General features: G+C 41.0%; 2 protein-coding genes across 2 annotated transcripts in view; both read left to right on the top strand.

Annotated features, from left to right (window-relative positions):
* LOC149265134 (uncharacterized) overlaps positions 1 to 6,615 on the top strand; it is a 40,127-nt gene extending 33,512 nt beyond the window's left edge. The window contains exon 2 of the mRNA XM_089401883.1: positions 6,474 to 6,615. Within this exon, the coding sequence (XP_089258009.1) occupies positions 6,474 to 6,615 (142 nt within the window). The remainder of the gene's footprint in view (positions 1 to 6,473) is intronic.
* Positions 6,616 to 12,939: 6,324 nt separating this feature from the next.
* LOC149265133 (S-formylglutathione hydrolase-like) overlaps positions 12,940 to 14,598 on the top strand; it is a 223,698-nt gene continuing 222,039 nt past the window's right edge. The window contains exon 1 of the mRNA XM_089429144.1: positions 12,940 to 13,242. Within this exon, the coding sequence (XP_089285270.1) occupies positions 13,102 to 13,242 (141 nt within the window). The 5' untranslated portion in view covers positions 12,940 to 13,101. The remainder of the gene's footprint in view (positions 13,243 to 14,598) is intronic.

The raw sequence follows: 14,598 nt of genomic DNA, 5'->3' as shown, positions 1-14,598 counted from the left end.
TGCTCAGCAACCGAGTTTGCAGGCTTCTACAGGATGTCTGCAGGGGATCCTACAGGAAGTCTCGGGATTTCTACAGGAAGGTTTGTGGTTGGAGTTTTGGGTGATGGAGGAGTGGAGGAAGTGTATGGGTGAATAGGTAGGATGGAAATGAGGCTTGTGATGGCTCAGGAACAGAGAACTAAAGTGGAGAAAGAGTGCATGCATGGATCTATAATTAAAATAACTATGTGGCAGCTTGCATGAAAGCATAAGACTGCGTTTTTTTGGTGGTTGGTACAGCCCACACCCCCAATCTCTAAGCAGAGATGGCAGCGAGTGCACTATCAACCTTTTCTTGGATCTCCAATGAATTACATTCCTCCTACTCTAATCTAAACAACTAAAAGCACTTGAACTGTAAACTAATCCTACTCAATCACACAAAAGAAATCGAATCAGCAGACTATAAATTCTAAATGCATGTCAAAACAAAGGAAATAAAGTGCTGCAAGGAAACAAGTAACAATACAAGGAAGAGGAGGTCTATTGCTCTCAGGTTGGGCCCTAACCTGAGAGCTATAGCTCCCTTAAAAACTCAGAATTGAATCCAAAGCTGCCTGCCTTTATTAAATAATCAAGAGTCTAACATCATGCCAAAACTGGCTTACAAAGAGCAAAAACCAAATTGACTAACTAGCTAACTAAAATGACCAACTAGCTAACCCAAATGAGGCCCTAAGCCTTCTTATTTATACAATTTGAAGACCCAACAGTCCTCCTAAAATTTAGGGACTTGGCTGCCCAAGACTTGTAGTTAACAGCAGTCCTACTTGACTTGCTTGGCTGCCCTTGTGCTCATTGATTTGGTGGCCTTTGAACTCCGAGCTGATGGTGGAGAATTCGAGGTAAGGGCCCATAAATGAGGGGGACACCTTCCTACAAATCCTCTAGCTTGTTCTCCCACGAATTTGGCTGCCAAGTGCTCATTAAGACCTTCCATTTTGTCTCCAAGTTGACCAAAAAGGCTACACAAAGCACCCATTAGACTTGTTGGCATAATGACTAACCAAATTCATTCTATTAACATAAAAATAATCAAAAACATGCAATAAACCAATGAGAATGGTGGACTAAGTCAAATTAGGAGGTTGAATGAGCCCAAATAATTGTACATTTTTGGGGCTCATCATCTGTAACTCCTTAGCCATTCACTTGTTCTCAACTATCAGGAAGCGAACATTGGAGCTAGTGGCTTCGACATATGCTTTGGTAGCATCGGCAAATGCTGCTAGATGTTTGCGCCCGTCAGACACGATCACTCGTTCCTCAAACTACACAAGAGATGTGTGATCATCCGGAGTCGACACTCTGTGAGATTGCACAACTCTATGTTAGGACTCATCGAATGAGATGTTGTGCATCTCTCCCTCCAAATTGTCTCCAAGGATTTCAATGTCTCCTTGGTCACTTAGGACTTACTCCACTTCTGGATCCGGTGAAGCTGGTGGGTCGACCTCTTGGTGGTGAGGCATGAGGTCGATATCTTGCTCTAACTCTTGTTGCTCCATGTCTGTATCCATCTTCTAAAGTGCTTGTTCAATCTCTTAAGCAAAGTCCTCCTCCTACGATTGCTCACCTTGTCTACTTGGTGCCATCTGTTCGGATGATTCGACTACCTATACGGGCACAGTTTCACCTGTCTGTACATGTTGCGCCCCCTGTTGTACTTGTTCTTGCTACACTTCCTTCTCCTGTCTGCGCAGCTCCTGTTCCTTTTGGAGTTGCTCCTTCAACTCATGCAACTCCTTCTTTGTTTCCTCCATTCTCCATTTTTCTCTCTACCTTTGCGCATTCCTCTTGTCGCATTGTTGCATCTTCGCCTCTATTGCCAAAGCTGCTTTCTGCACAAGTGGGTATGCTCAGAACTTGCATCTTTGTTCCTCCTCCATGTTGTCGAGAATCTTCCTCTTACCCTTGTCACGCGCTGGTATGTTTACCTCTACTGTTGTTGCTCTCCTGGATGCTGCTTCAAGCTGCTTCGTTAACCATTCCACAGTGATGTCGACCGGTTCATTGGAACTGGATAAGTTGTGACAATATCTCCATGGGTCTTCCTCCATCCAATGAAATGCCCCATGGACCCATGGAAACTGTACTCTCGTGCAATGATATTTTACAAAATAATGTGGGTCTTACGGATTGTAACTTTGGGCGTCGAATGGATATCTCTTGATGTCCTATGCTTCGACATCCGCATGCTTGAAATTCTATATCTCGTATAACCCAATCCGCAACGGAAGAGCGAGCCAAGGTGCCTTCTTCTTCCGGTGCAGCCTAGCTGACAATCCTGCCAAGATGTGGTATGATACTTCCTGCATGACGAGCTTGTCCAAGGCAAACTTCGTCAAAACATGTGGAGGCTTCTCCGCGCTGTACATCTGTATGAAGGTGTCGGACGATGAGGCATACTGATTTGCTATATCGATCAGTGCCTCCATTTTTGCCTTCCACATGCAAGGTGGATCTTGTTCAAATATCGTGTTGTACACCGGGGTGACAAAATGATCTGACAAGTGTGTGATAACTCCTCTAAAGATGCATTCAGATAACATCTTACAATAAGTGTTCACAGAGGTCTTCATCGATGTCCATGCCCAGCCCGAGAACTCCTGATGGGCACAAATTGCACCCATGATGTAAGAGGACATGTAGATTTCTGCTTACTGACCTTTGGGTGGATGTCGAGCTCTTGTTACCTATTCCTTCAGCTTGTGAGCCAACATGTCGGACCAGTTACATGCTCTGCCTTCACTGGCCAGTTGGTCCAACACGATCACCCAACTCTGCGGGAAGGTTTCCGTGGTCTCTTAGACATACAAGTGACATGCAAAAAGACCAACTATTGATATGCATTCTGCAGTATCTTCATCTTGTAAACTTGGTTGGGTGTCATCCTGAATTTGGTCGGCTCCTTCATCCAGTTCTTCAAGATATCTCTGGAGTTGGAATTGTTGCTGGGTATGATGAAGGGTGTCTCCATGGTGATCACGGGCTTCGACATATGGTACATCTGTTCATAATCCTGTGCCCTGAAGTTAGCAATCTCCATGCCGCTGACACTGCTCAATGTCATCATCTCAGGATCAGTGTGCGAGACGATCCAATGTATCATGTCTGCACATGGGAAAACGAGATACCTGCATGCAATCTGGTACAAGTCGGACTTGTGAATGTTCACATAGACTTGGCAGTCTTCGAGGTCTTCCCCAAATGTGCCTACAAATGCATCATTGACCTCTTGCCATTTCAACTTGATGTCCTTGTCTACAATTAGCTTAGTGTCTTCATAGACCGACAAACTTGTAGACACTCACTCAACTTCTGCTCCAGTTGTGCTTCCGTTAACGTCCTTTGATCCTGCTCTCTTGGAGGCCATTGATCCTGAACTGCTGAGAGGCAGACGAACACCTGCTAGATTTGGAGACATAGTGACATGCATGGCAAGAAATCTGTCAGCTAAAACCAAAGCAAACTTGAGGAACGACATGCAACATACCTGGGGATTTACTGGAAAGGAATGCGCAATTTTTCCTGGGAGGCGAGGGGACTGGCTGCCGGAACTACGCAAAAGGCAGTCCAAACTGTCTGGAGGCTGGCTGGTTGAAGGAATTATGCAATGAGAAATCCAGGCTAGCCTGCTGGCTGCTGAGATTGTGCAATGCACAATTTCAGCTCGCAAGGATTGCAGGTCCACTGACTACATTGCACAATTTTCTAGGCTAGCAGTCACTGCCTCTCAGAATTGCGCAATGCAAGACTGGAGGATAGTCACTGGGTAGAAATGCACATTTTCTGAGAGGAAGGCAGAGCCTTCCCTCTCAGGATTAGCAATGTTGTCTTGGTGAGGTAGAGTTCAGGCCAAAGTTGCCCAGACCCGCCGACGAGCAACTGAAAGAAAATGTGAATGTGAATGCATGGCGATACTAAGTGTAAGCAAGAGTGAATGATCGTGCATGCAAACAGTGAATGCAAGATTCAGAAAACGAAACATCATTCATTTGCATCTAGCGAGTCGTCGAATCAGCGACCGTTCGTGCAAAACAGTGTCATGCATGCGACAACAGTGAGATGCTAACGAAAACTGAAACAGTATTGGTACAAGCTAATATGCATGCAAATGACAACAAGTGTTCATAGAAATCAAACAGACAACACTCGCACAAGCCAAAACACAAAAAGCGACAGAAATGTTGCAAAAGACAAGTTAAGAGGACTTACCTGGAAATAGCTGAGCTGGATGTGTCGAAGACTCCTGGATGTGCTGTGGGATGTCAGAGCTCCAAGATCAATGTGAAGAAGTGAGATCTGAAGTGTTGAATAAATAAGTTTGAGGCTCATGATGCGCATGCCACAAATCTAGGAAAAAGCGACACTTGGAGGAAAGATTCTAAAACGATCTTTTCATGTAACCTCCAACTGCTAAAAATATCTCCCTAAAATCTAGGGATTCTTTTTTCATGTTGCTTTTTTCTATTTCAGGAAAAAGCAACCCATGCATGCAAGTCAAGTTTTCTTGGTCCCGGGTGGAACCGGTCAACCCGATGGCACATGCAACAACCTGCTTGCCTGAGGGAGAAATTTGCGCATTTCTGGGAGGGAGTTGGGCTGGCTGCCCAGAGGGATTGCAGAATTTCTAGTCTGAGGAGCTCACTGCTGCCAAAAATTGTGCAATTTCTGGGCTGAGCAGTTCTGCTGGGTTAGATTGCGTAGTTTTTTCAGGGAAGGTTGATAGGCTGAATTGCGCAATTCCTGAGGCCAGCAGGCTGCCAGATAGGATTGCGCAATTTTTGGAGGGAAGGCTGGTTCCCCTCCAGAATTGCACAATTTCTTGAGGGGGTTGCTCAGCCTGCAACTATACCAAGTCTAAGGAAGGAGCCTGTGAGGGGGATGCAACAAGTTATCATGCACAGGTTGTCATGTTGCTAGAAAAACACTGAAGCTTGTGTACTTGACAGTGCAAGACATGCTGCTGATGATGGTTGGTAGGGAGGATCCAAAATGAATCTAAGGCAAAATTTCAGAGGGTGGTTGTAGCTGCTACAACAAATATCGTTGAAAATGGCAACAAGAAAAATCATGATTTAATTTTCCCTTGAATTAAATTAGGGGAAATTTTTAATTCCACATCACATGACAACAAGAATGAGTTAACTAAGTTAGTTTCACTTAGTTGGCCCAGTTAATTCAAGTTGAGGGCCTAATTTGAGTCATGTAGAGTGGTTCCTAAATTTTAGAGGCTATGTTGGGTTTAATTTGAGTTGTAATAATTTAATTCAGTTAAACTTAGTTAAAAGTTAGATAAACTAGTTCTAACTGTTGGAGTAACTAGTAGGAGGTCTAGCAGTGGAGTGCAACTTTAGTGTTCAACCAGTTAATTGATAAATCAACCATAACTAACTCATGCATGCATGAGATATGAGTTACCCAGTTGAGATTGGAGTTCAAGGGAAATGTACTATCAATTGTATAATTTCCAAGTTGTACAATTGGTGCATGCAGTCAGAGAAGGACCTATAGGGATTGCACAGTTATGGATGGGGATTTCCCTAATTAATAGGGGGCTAATTCCTTGAGAAACAATGCAAGGAAATAGGAGCTTGGCAAGTAGCAGGATTGGCTAAGCGTTGGCCAAAGTTAGCTTGTGAGGCAGCGAGATAGATTATACTTGTGCAGAGATTGTTCAGGCTTGAATAAGCATTGTATTTCTTCTTTATTTTCTGACTGATGCAATACAGATAGGAAGGGGTTTTGAGTAGTGGATTTCCCCCAAATATATCCTCGTGTTATGTGTATTGATTCATGTCGCATGTTTTTTATATTGCTTCTCAATCGTGAATTGATTTCCGCAGATGAGTAGAGTAGATTTGAGTCTTATGTTTTAGAACATTACATGAGTAGAATCTACAATTAATTTATACATGGTATTAGAGCTAGAATCACAGTAGAGAAGAGAATTCAAATTTTGTGCAGGAGGTTCGAATTTCAAGATCAATGTTGCAGGCTTTCTCCAGGACCGAGAAGGTGACTGCCACCGGATTGAGGCTCGAGTATGCTCTGGAAGGAAACACACATTTTGTGGCATGGAAGATTTGTATGGAGGCGGTATTAGATGATAATGGGCTACTAGATTACATCAAGACAGATGTAGTTAAACCCCCAACAACTAATGCCCATGATCTCGCTCAGTGGAAGAAGGATGTGGCTAAAGCGAGGAGGATCATATTGGAGGGAGTTCGAGATCATATTGTCTTGAATCTCCATGGGAAAGAAACTCCATTTGTGATGTGGAAAACACTGATCGAATTGTTTGAGAACAATAGTGACCATAAGAAGCTGGCACTGAAGGACAAGCTTTGTAGCATCAAAATGAAAAAGGCTGAATCAATTCCGCAGTACCTGAGCAAATTCACACAGTGTCGTGATGAACTTGGCAGGGTCGGTATTATTGTTCCAGAAGAAGATATGGTAGCTCTAGCTCTGTTGGGTCTTCCCAAGAGCTGGCACAGTTATCAAGATTTTGTGAATGGTAGAGACAAACTAGCAAGTTGGGAGCGGTTATGGTCCGATCTCGTGTAGGAAGAGATTAGGCAGAGCAACAAAGATGGAACTTCATCCAAGGTTGAGGATGAGGAGAACTATGCCTTGGCTGGAAAGGCAAAGAAAGGGAAAGGGAAGAAATCCCAATCCAAAGGAGATTTTGGTTATGTAGGCAAGAAGAAAGACTTATTGAAGATTATATGTTTTCATTGTCATGAGCTGGGACACTATGCCACAGAGTGTTCGCACAAGAAGGTCGGCAAGAAGCCCTCAGGAGGAGCAGCAGGTGAAGATCTAGCTTCACAATTTGAGTTGTATTTCACCCTCATTGCATGCATGGTGACATCAGTGATGGGTAGTGTGTGGTATCTGGATAGTGGAGCCTCATTCCATATGATGGGCAACAAATAATTTTTCAGCGACTTGGAGGAGAAGGACCTCCATATGCACATTGAGATGGGAGATGATGGAACATATAACACGACTGATATCGGTACAGTTGTTGTTTAGAGGGAGTCTGGTTCTCCTCTCACATTAAAAGATGTCATGTATGTTCTGGGTCTGAAGAAGAATTTAGTTTCAGTTGCTATGTTAGAAGATCATGGCTACGATGTGATATTTAGCAAAGGAAAGGATTTCCTTAGACATATCGTCACGGGACAAGTGAAGTGGATCAGGGTTCGTGTGAAGAACCTCTACAAATTGGATGCAGAAGTTTGTGCTTCCTTGAGCACAAAAGCAGAGAAGGTGCATATCCGAACATCGGTGAATTATGGCATAGGAGACTTGTCCATTTGCACCGTGGAGCTTTGAAGATCATGCAACATATTTCTACAGGAATTCCTAAGGGTGCACTAGAGCAGGGATATACATGCAAAGGGTGTACATTAGGGAAGTACACCAAAGACAACTTTCATGGTAAGGAAAATAGAGCACAATCAGTCCTTGAAAGAGTTCACTTGGATGTTTGTGGACCTTTGTCGACAACCTCCACAACTAAGAACATGTATTATGTTATATTTGTAGATGATTTCTCACGTAAGTGTTGGATTTTCTTCATGCAAAAGAAAGACTAGGCATTCTCCAAAATTTGTGAATTTAAAGAACTTGTTGAGAAAGACATTGGCAGGAAAGTGAAGGCTCTTAGGACCGATAATGGTGGAGAATATGTGTTGAATGAGTTTAAGAACTTCTACACAAAGGAAGGCAGTTGACGGGAGTTAATAGCACCCCATAACTCACAACAGAATAGGGTTGCTGAGAGGAAGAACATAAGTATTGTGGGAGTTGCAAGGGCGATGGTACATGATCAAGGCCCACCGTTGCACTTATGGGTTGAAGCATGTAACACAACAATATATGTGCAGAACATGAGTCCTCATTGGATTCTCGGGATGAGTACAACAAAAGAAGCTTTTTCAGGGAAGCAACCAGATGTGTCACACTTCAGGATCTTTGGTTCATCAGTTTACTGTAATTTTCCAAGGATGCAAGGAAAAAGCTAGAGCCGACAACATAGTTGGGCATATTGGTGGGGTACTCTGATACACCTCACAACTATCAGGTGTACCTGCCATCTCACATGATGGCAACTGTTTGTTGAGATGTGAAGTTTGATGAAGAGAAGGACATGAGATGTTCCCTTGAGAGGGAGCTTTAATTGCATGCATATGAGGAGATTTCAACTCCAAAAGGAGAACCTCAAGATGTTGTGGAGCAACCACAAGCAGAGGAGTAGAGAGTGGATTTACCCACTCATGCATAGACATCCAGAGATGGAAGGAAGCGCACCAGGGAAGCTGGCAGATTATTGCATGATGTTAGAGAGAATGTGGGAGCATGCACATCATAGCGCAAACAGAGGAGGTCACCGGATTAGTACACTGGGTACATGGCTTTGATGAGTGAGCTAGTTGAGACAGAACCACCCTCATTCGAGGAAGCAGTGCAGAAGCTAGTATGGTTTGATTCCATGGTAGAGGAATACGATTCCATAGTAAAAAATAGTGTTTGGGAAGTGGTTCCAAGACCAGAGAACAAGTCAGTGGTAGGTTTGAGCTGGATCTACAAGGTGAAGTGAGCAACAGACAAAAGTATCGAGAAACACAAGGCCATCTTTGTGGCCAAGGGGTTCTCTCAGGTGGAGAGAATTGATTACGAGGATACCTTTGGTCCAGTAGCAAGGTACTCTTCTATAAGATCAATTCTAGTGCTTTGCAACGCAGATGGGATAGAAAATCCATCAGATGGATGTGAGGACAACATTCCTCAATGCAGTGATTAAGGAGGAGATGTACATTGGACAACCAAAATGATTTGAGACCTTCGACAAAGAGTCGCATGTGTGCAGACTTAAGCGAGTGTTGTATGAATTGAAACAAGCACCCCTTGCTTGGTACACCGGGATCGACAATTATTTCACTAGGTTGGGATTCACCAAAAGTGAAGCAGATGCAAGCCTTTACCAGATTGTTGTTGAAGGTAAATTGTTGATTATAGTATTATATGTTGATGATTTGATTTTAACTGGTGATGAAAAGTTGATCAAATCTTACAAAGAGGATCTTGCAAGAGAATTCGAGATGAAGGACATGGGACTCATGCATTATTTCCTCGGTTTGGAAGTATGGCAAGGAGATGGGGAACTGTTTATCTCTCAGGGAAATTATGCCAATGAGATACTGAAGAAGTTATGCATGGAGAGTAGCAAACCCATGGACACTCCTCTAGTAGACAGTTGGAGGAAGGAGGATGCCACTTCAGGTGAGGAAGTGGAGGCCACTATTTACAGGCAGCTTGTGGGTTCACTCATGTATTTGGTGAACACACGACCAAACATGTGTTATGCAGTTAACCAACTTAGTCAAGCAATGATTAAGCCAACCAAACTGTATTGGAAGGCGACCAAACATGTGTTGAGATACCTCAGAGGCACTACTCAATATGGTCTTTCGTACATACAAACAAAGGCAGTGAAGCTTCAAGGCTTCATAGATGCAGATTGGGCAGGTAGTCCATCACATCAGAATAGCACTTCAAGAGGAGTCTTCGATATTGGGTCAACACCAATTTCTTTCTACAACATGAAGTAGAGATCAATTGTACTCAGTTTGCCATAAGAAGAGTACATGGTTGCTAGTCAAGCAACTTGTGAAGCTATCTGGATGAGGAAGATTCTTGTTGGGTTATTTGGTTAGATGATGGATCCTACTGTGATTTACTGTGACAATCAGAGTTGTATCAAACTCTTTGAAAATCTAGTTTTTCATGATCGGTCCAAGCATATCGACATCCGATATCACCATCTATGAGATTGTGTGCATAGGCAGATTATGTTGTTGGAATACATTCCTACAAAGGAACATGATGCAGATATTTTGACAAAGGCATTGTCAAGAGGAAAATTTGAGTTCCATAGAGACAAGATTGGGGTATTTGATAATCCCTTTCTTGTTGAGAGGGAGTGTTGAAAATGGCAACAAGAAAAATCTTGATTTAATTTTCCCTTGAATTAAATTAGGAGAAAATTGTAATTCCACATCACAAGACAACAAGAATGAGTTAAATAAGTTAGTTTCACTTAGTTGGCTCAGTTAATTCAAGTTGAGGGCCTAACTTGAGCCATGTAGAGTGGTTCCTAAATTTAAGAGCCTAGGTTGAGTTTAATTTGAGTTGTAATAATTTAATTTAGTTAAACTGAGTTAAAGTGAGTTAAACTAGTTCCAACTGTTAGAGGAACTAGTAGGAGGTCTAGCAGTGGGGTGCAACTTCAATGTTCAACCAGTTAACTGATAAATCAACCATAATTAACTCATGCATGCATGAAATACAAGTTACCCACTTGAGATTGGAGTTCAAGGGAAGTATACTATTAGTTGTATAATTATCCAAGTTGTACATGCAGTGATAGAAGGACCTATAGGGATTGCACAATTCTGGACAAGGATTTCCCTAATTAATAAGGGGATAATTCCTTGAGAAACAGTGTAAGGAAATAGGAGCTTGGTAGGCAACATATTTGGCTAAGTGTTGGCCAGAGTCAGCTTGTGAGGCAATGAGATAGATTATACTTGTGCAGAGATTGTTCAAGCTTGAACAAGCATTATATTTCTTCTCCATTGTCTGAATAATGCAATACAAATAGGAAGGTGTTTTGAGCAATGACTTTCCCCTCGATATATCCTCGTGTTATGTGTATTGATTCATGTCGCATGTTTTTTATATTGTTTCTCAATCGTGAATTGCTTTCCACATATGAGTAGAGTAGATTTGAGTCTTATGTTTTAGAACATTACATGAGCAATATTGAATCTATAATTAATTTCTACAGATCCATGTCTTTGATTTCTTCACTATGCACATTTGTCTTTGGGTTGGCTTACAAAGGCTCTTGAAGAGAAGATTTAGAGGGGATAGCAGGGGAGGGTTGGGGTGTCTATAGAAGCTTTGAGGTTATCTGTATTAGGCATTTCAAGTTCAAGGGAAATGGATTAGGACGTTGGAGTGAAGAGGAGAGGGAAGTAAGGGGGTCAAAACCATTGTTGGTGGCGGTTGAGGGGGTTTGGGCCCTTGATGGTGACTTTTAGGCTTGGAAAAACCATCTTGACCTTCGGATTGAGTGAGGTCAGTTGGAGTTGTTTGAATTAGTAATGGGCAATTTCAGTAGAGGTGCCCATGCTCGTGGCATGATAACATCTGAAGGGAATGTGCTCGTAGTCTAGGGTTTGCTTTGAAAGTTTACCTTAGTAGTAGATGCAAATGGATTTAGGTAGGAGTTATGAAACATTCATGTATACACATATACGTGCATAAGATATATACCATGTTTCCTTGGTGGCCTTTAAAACTTTGACAAAATGCCCTAGAACATTTCTGATGCCTACAAGTGTGTTCTCATCCCATAACTCTCTAGGTAGATGTACATTATGATATAGACTAGTGTTGTTGTGAAATTCTCTTTGTCAAGGATGAATCTTTCTGTCTAGAATCTTAGGTAAAGCACCACGACGTTGAAGAAGTATGGGCCATTCTCGAATATTCACATTCTATCTTCTATGTTAGCAAATGATGGCGAAGAAGCCCTTCTCTCCTAGTTCCAGCTTGATCTGGCCTTTTGGTTTCCATTTTAGTTGAATACCCTGAGATATAGCTTTTTCGAAGGGATGTACTCCTAGAAATTTGCCTATGAGGGCATGGAATCTCATGTATTGAATGTATTCCCTAATGTAACACGATTAGATCTCGAATTTTAGATATGTTGCTTCTTTTGGAAAGCAACTTCCTGGAGCTTTTCATCTAGTTCTTAGGGGTTTATTTGTGTTCTTTTATTGACTGGTTTTAACTTCATTTGCACCGCCCTTAGATTTCAAGGCATCTTGAGCATGAGATGCCTTTAATTGATTATAACAACCTTCCCCAGCCATAATTTGGCTGTAGGAGGGAGTGTTGCTCCCCCCTACAATGCTGGACATTTTTGGGGCTTAAACAAAGCTTAGAGAATGATGATGGTGATAGCTAGAAAGTAGGGTTTCAATAGGGCGAGGGAGCAAGATTTTAGTCATAAGTGCGGTAATAAAGTTCCTCTGTTTTTCCTTAATACATTGACTTGACTCACTATGTAAATTTGTGTCCTTTACGTGGTTTATATATATATATATATATAGAATCTTCTTAGTGTGCATTATAGAATTTATCTATGTGCCATATGGAATTTATAATGTGAAAATGATATCTTTGTTTAATATGAAAAATGGAAAAACTTGGTTAATAAAAAATAAACAGCATGTAATAGCTTCTTTATATCTTATTAATAAGTTATAGATTAGTTAGTTTGTGCTAAATTATATCTATGTTAAATTTTTAATGCCATATAAAAGTATTATTATGAAAATAACATCTAATATGAAAATTTGAAAAACTTTATTCATAAAAAATAAATATATAATAATTGATTTATACTTTACATATAGAGTGTAGAATAGTCACATTGTATGGAGTTTAGTCTTTATGAGATTATTAGTTCAAATTTCATATAAAAGAGTTAAAAGGTAAAAACCACTTATAAAAAGCTCAAAACTATTTAAACTTAATAAATCCTCACACAATCCTATCCTAATAACAATATCTTGTAAATAGGCGAATTATTTTTTAATCCAAAATTGAAACGGGATCCAATCTAATCTCAAATTATAAAAATAAAAACTCTTTCATAATCATGATCATGATCCTCACCAACTCCTTAAACATAATTTTGAACCATAAAACACAACTAAAGATTTGATGTATTTGGACCGTGATCCATATGATATCCATAATGCTTTCCATTATCGCTTAAATTGCGTAGCGTGAATACTACGTGGAAAATCGCTCTCGCATTCTGCCGATCTCGAAAAACAACAGGCTCTTCGTCCATGTGACCTCATCCTCGGGGAACCCAATATTATCGTTGGTGTTTGCAGGTCGACCGAATAGATAATCGTGGAAGATCAGCAAAGGAGACTGAGGGTTTTGTTAGGACATTTGAAGATGGAAGGCCCCACTGAGATCAGCAGCAATAAAATGTTCGGAGGATTCAACAGGCGATACAAGCACTACAGTCCAACCCTAGGCTGCGATATGACGTTCTCAATTTTCTTTCCTCCAGCTTCAGTGACCAAGAAAGTCCCTGTAAGTGTCATTCTTTCCTTACTATATTATACTCTTAATCACTACTTTAAATTCTCTTCATTGTCATGCTAAACAAGTTCAAGTTTAGATGAGTTAGCAGGAGTTTAAGTTTACAATTTGACGGGAAAATGTGTATGCTTCTTTAGTTTATTTAATGGATAAAGAGTCATTTTTGTGTCCTGTGTCTTGGGTTGAAGTAGCTGATAGCCGGCATTTTGGGGGTCGATCTGCATTGAGTCGATAACCATTCTTTGTTGCCAGAAACTGGATTTTTTCAAATTAGTCAGGGACTAGTTTAGCTTCCATTGGATATGGATAATGCTGGTCCTATTTTCCCATTCCCACTTCAGGATGAAATCTGCTGAAATCTGGGCAGACTAAGGAATCAAAACCAGATTTCAGGATCAGAGCTTTGGTAAGGCCCTGCGCAGAGGGGAAATTTTTTAATGAATCATAATTTGCTCGAAAGTGTAGAAATTTTAGCTTATTTTTATGTTTCTCAAACTGTGAAGTATTGATATTTGGCAAGGATTTTGTAATTTTCATTAATATTTTAAAGATTCTGTCTATTTTATAGAAAAATGCTGGCAAAATAATTTGATGCTATACACATCTGGGCTAATATTTGTTTTGAATTGGCTAATTTTCTGGGATGAATTTGTAAAAGGTAGCCAAATGGTGAATATTAACCCCAGAAATTTTCTCAGGGAAGTCAATCCAATAAGGTCATGATTAACCCTTTCTAATGGAGGGTCAGTCTTTGAGTCAGTTAAGGCCCTGGTTGTGCCAGTCTTATTGAGTTGAGTTGGTCCTTTAAAGCAGGTAGGTGGTAAGGTCTTAACTCGGTCTTACTACGGGTTTGCTTGTTTATTTCAGATGGCTTTGAAGATCCTAACCCGATGTTACTGGGTTGAACCCTTTGCAGCAGTAGCTCAGGCAGTGATGACCTTTTTAGGACCTTATTAATTCGATGTCAAGAGGAAGTAAAACTTAAGGTTTTAGAAGTGAGGGTGTATCTTCTACAGTCATTTTCTCGACCTTTCCTCATTTGGGAGATGAGTCTTTTGACTCTCCCTTTGTCTACCACAATGCGTAGATTTTTGAAAGAAGGAAAGATCATGTCTGACTTAGAAATACTTTGAGCCTAAAATTTCACTAGAAGAACATGCCCTTATCCTAGATTAGAAATTCCCCAGGAATCACACTTCTTGGGGTTCAAGTAGTTGAAATACTGGTCCAAATTTTGAAAGTGTCACGGGCCACACCAATCTAGGCAGTTTCCCTCTAAGATTGGATCATTGTTCATAAGCGGTCAAAATCCTTTTTATAAGTGCACAAATTCCGTGTTGCAGTTTG

This window comes from Pinus tabuliformis, chromosome 6 (assembly GCF_031772625.1).
Source record: "Pinus tabuliformis cultivar Carrire ecotype Pingquan chromosome 6, CPIR1, whole genome shotgun sequence".
NCBI classification, from domain to species: Eukaryota; Viridiplantae; Streptophyta; class Pinopsida; order Pinales; family Pinaceae; genus Pinus; species Pinus tabuliformis.
Note: the sequence above shows the minus strand (reverse complement) of the source record. Positions and strands in the feature narration are given on the sequence as shown.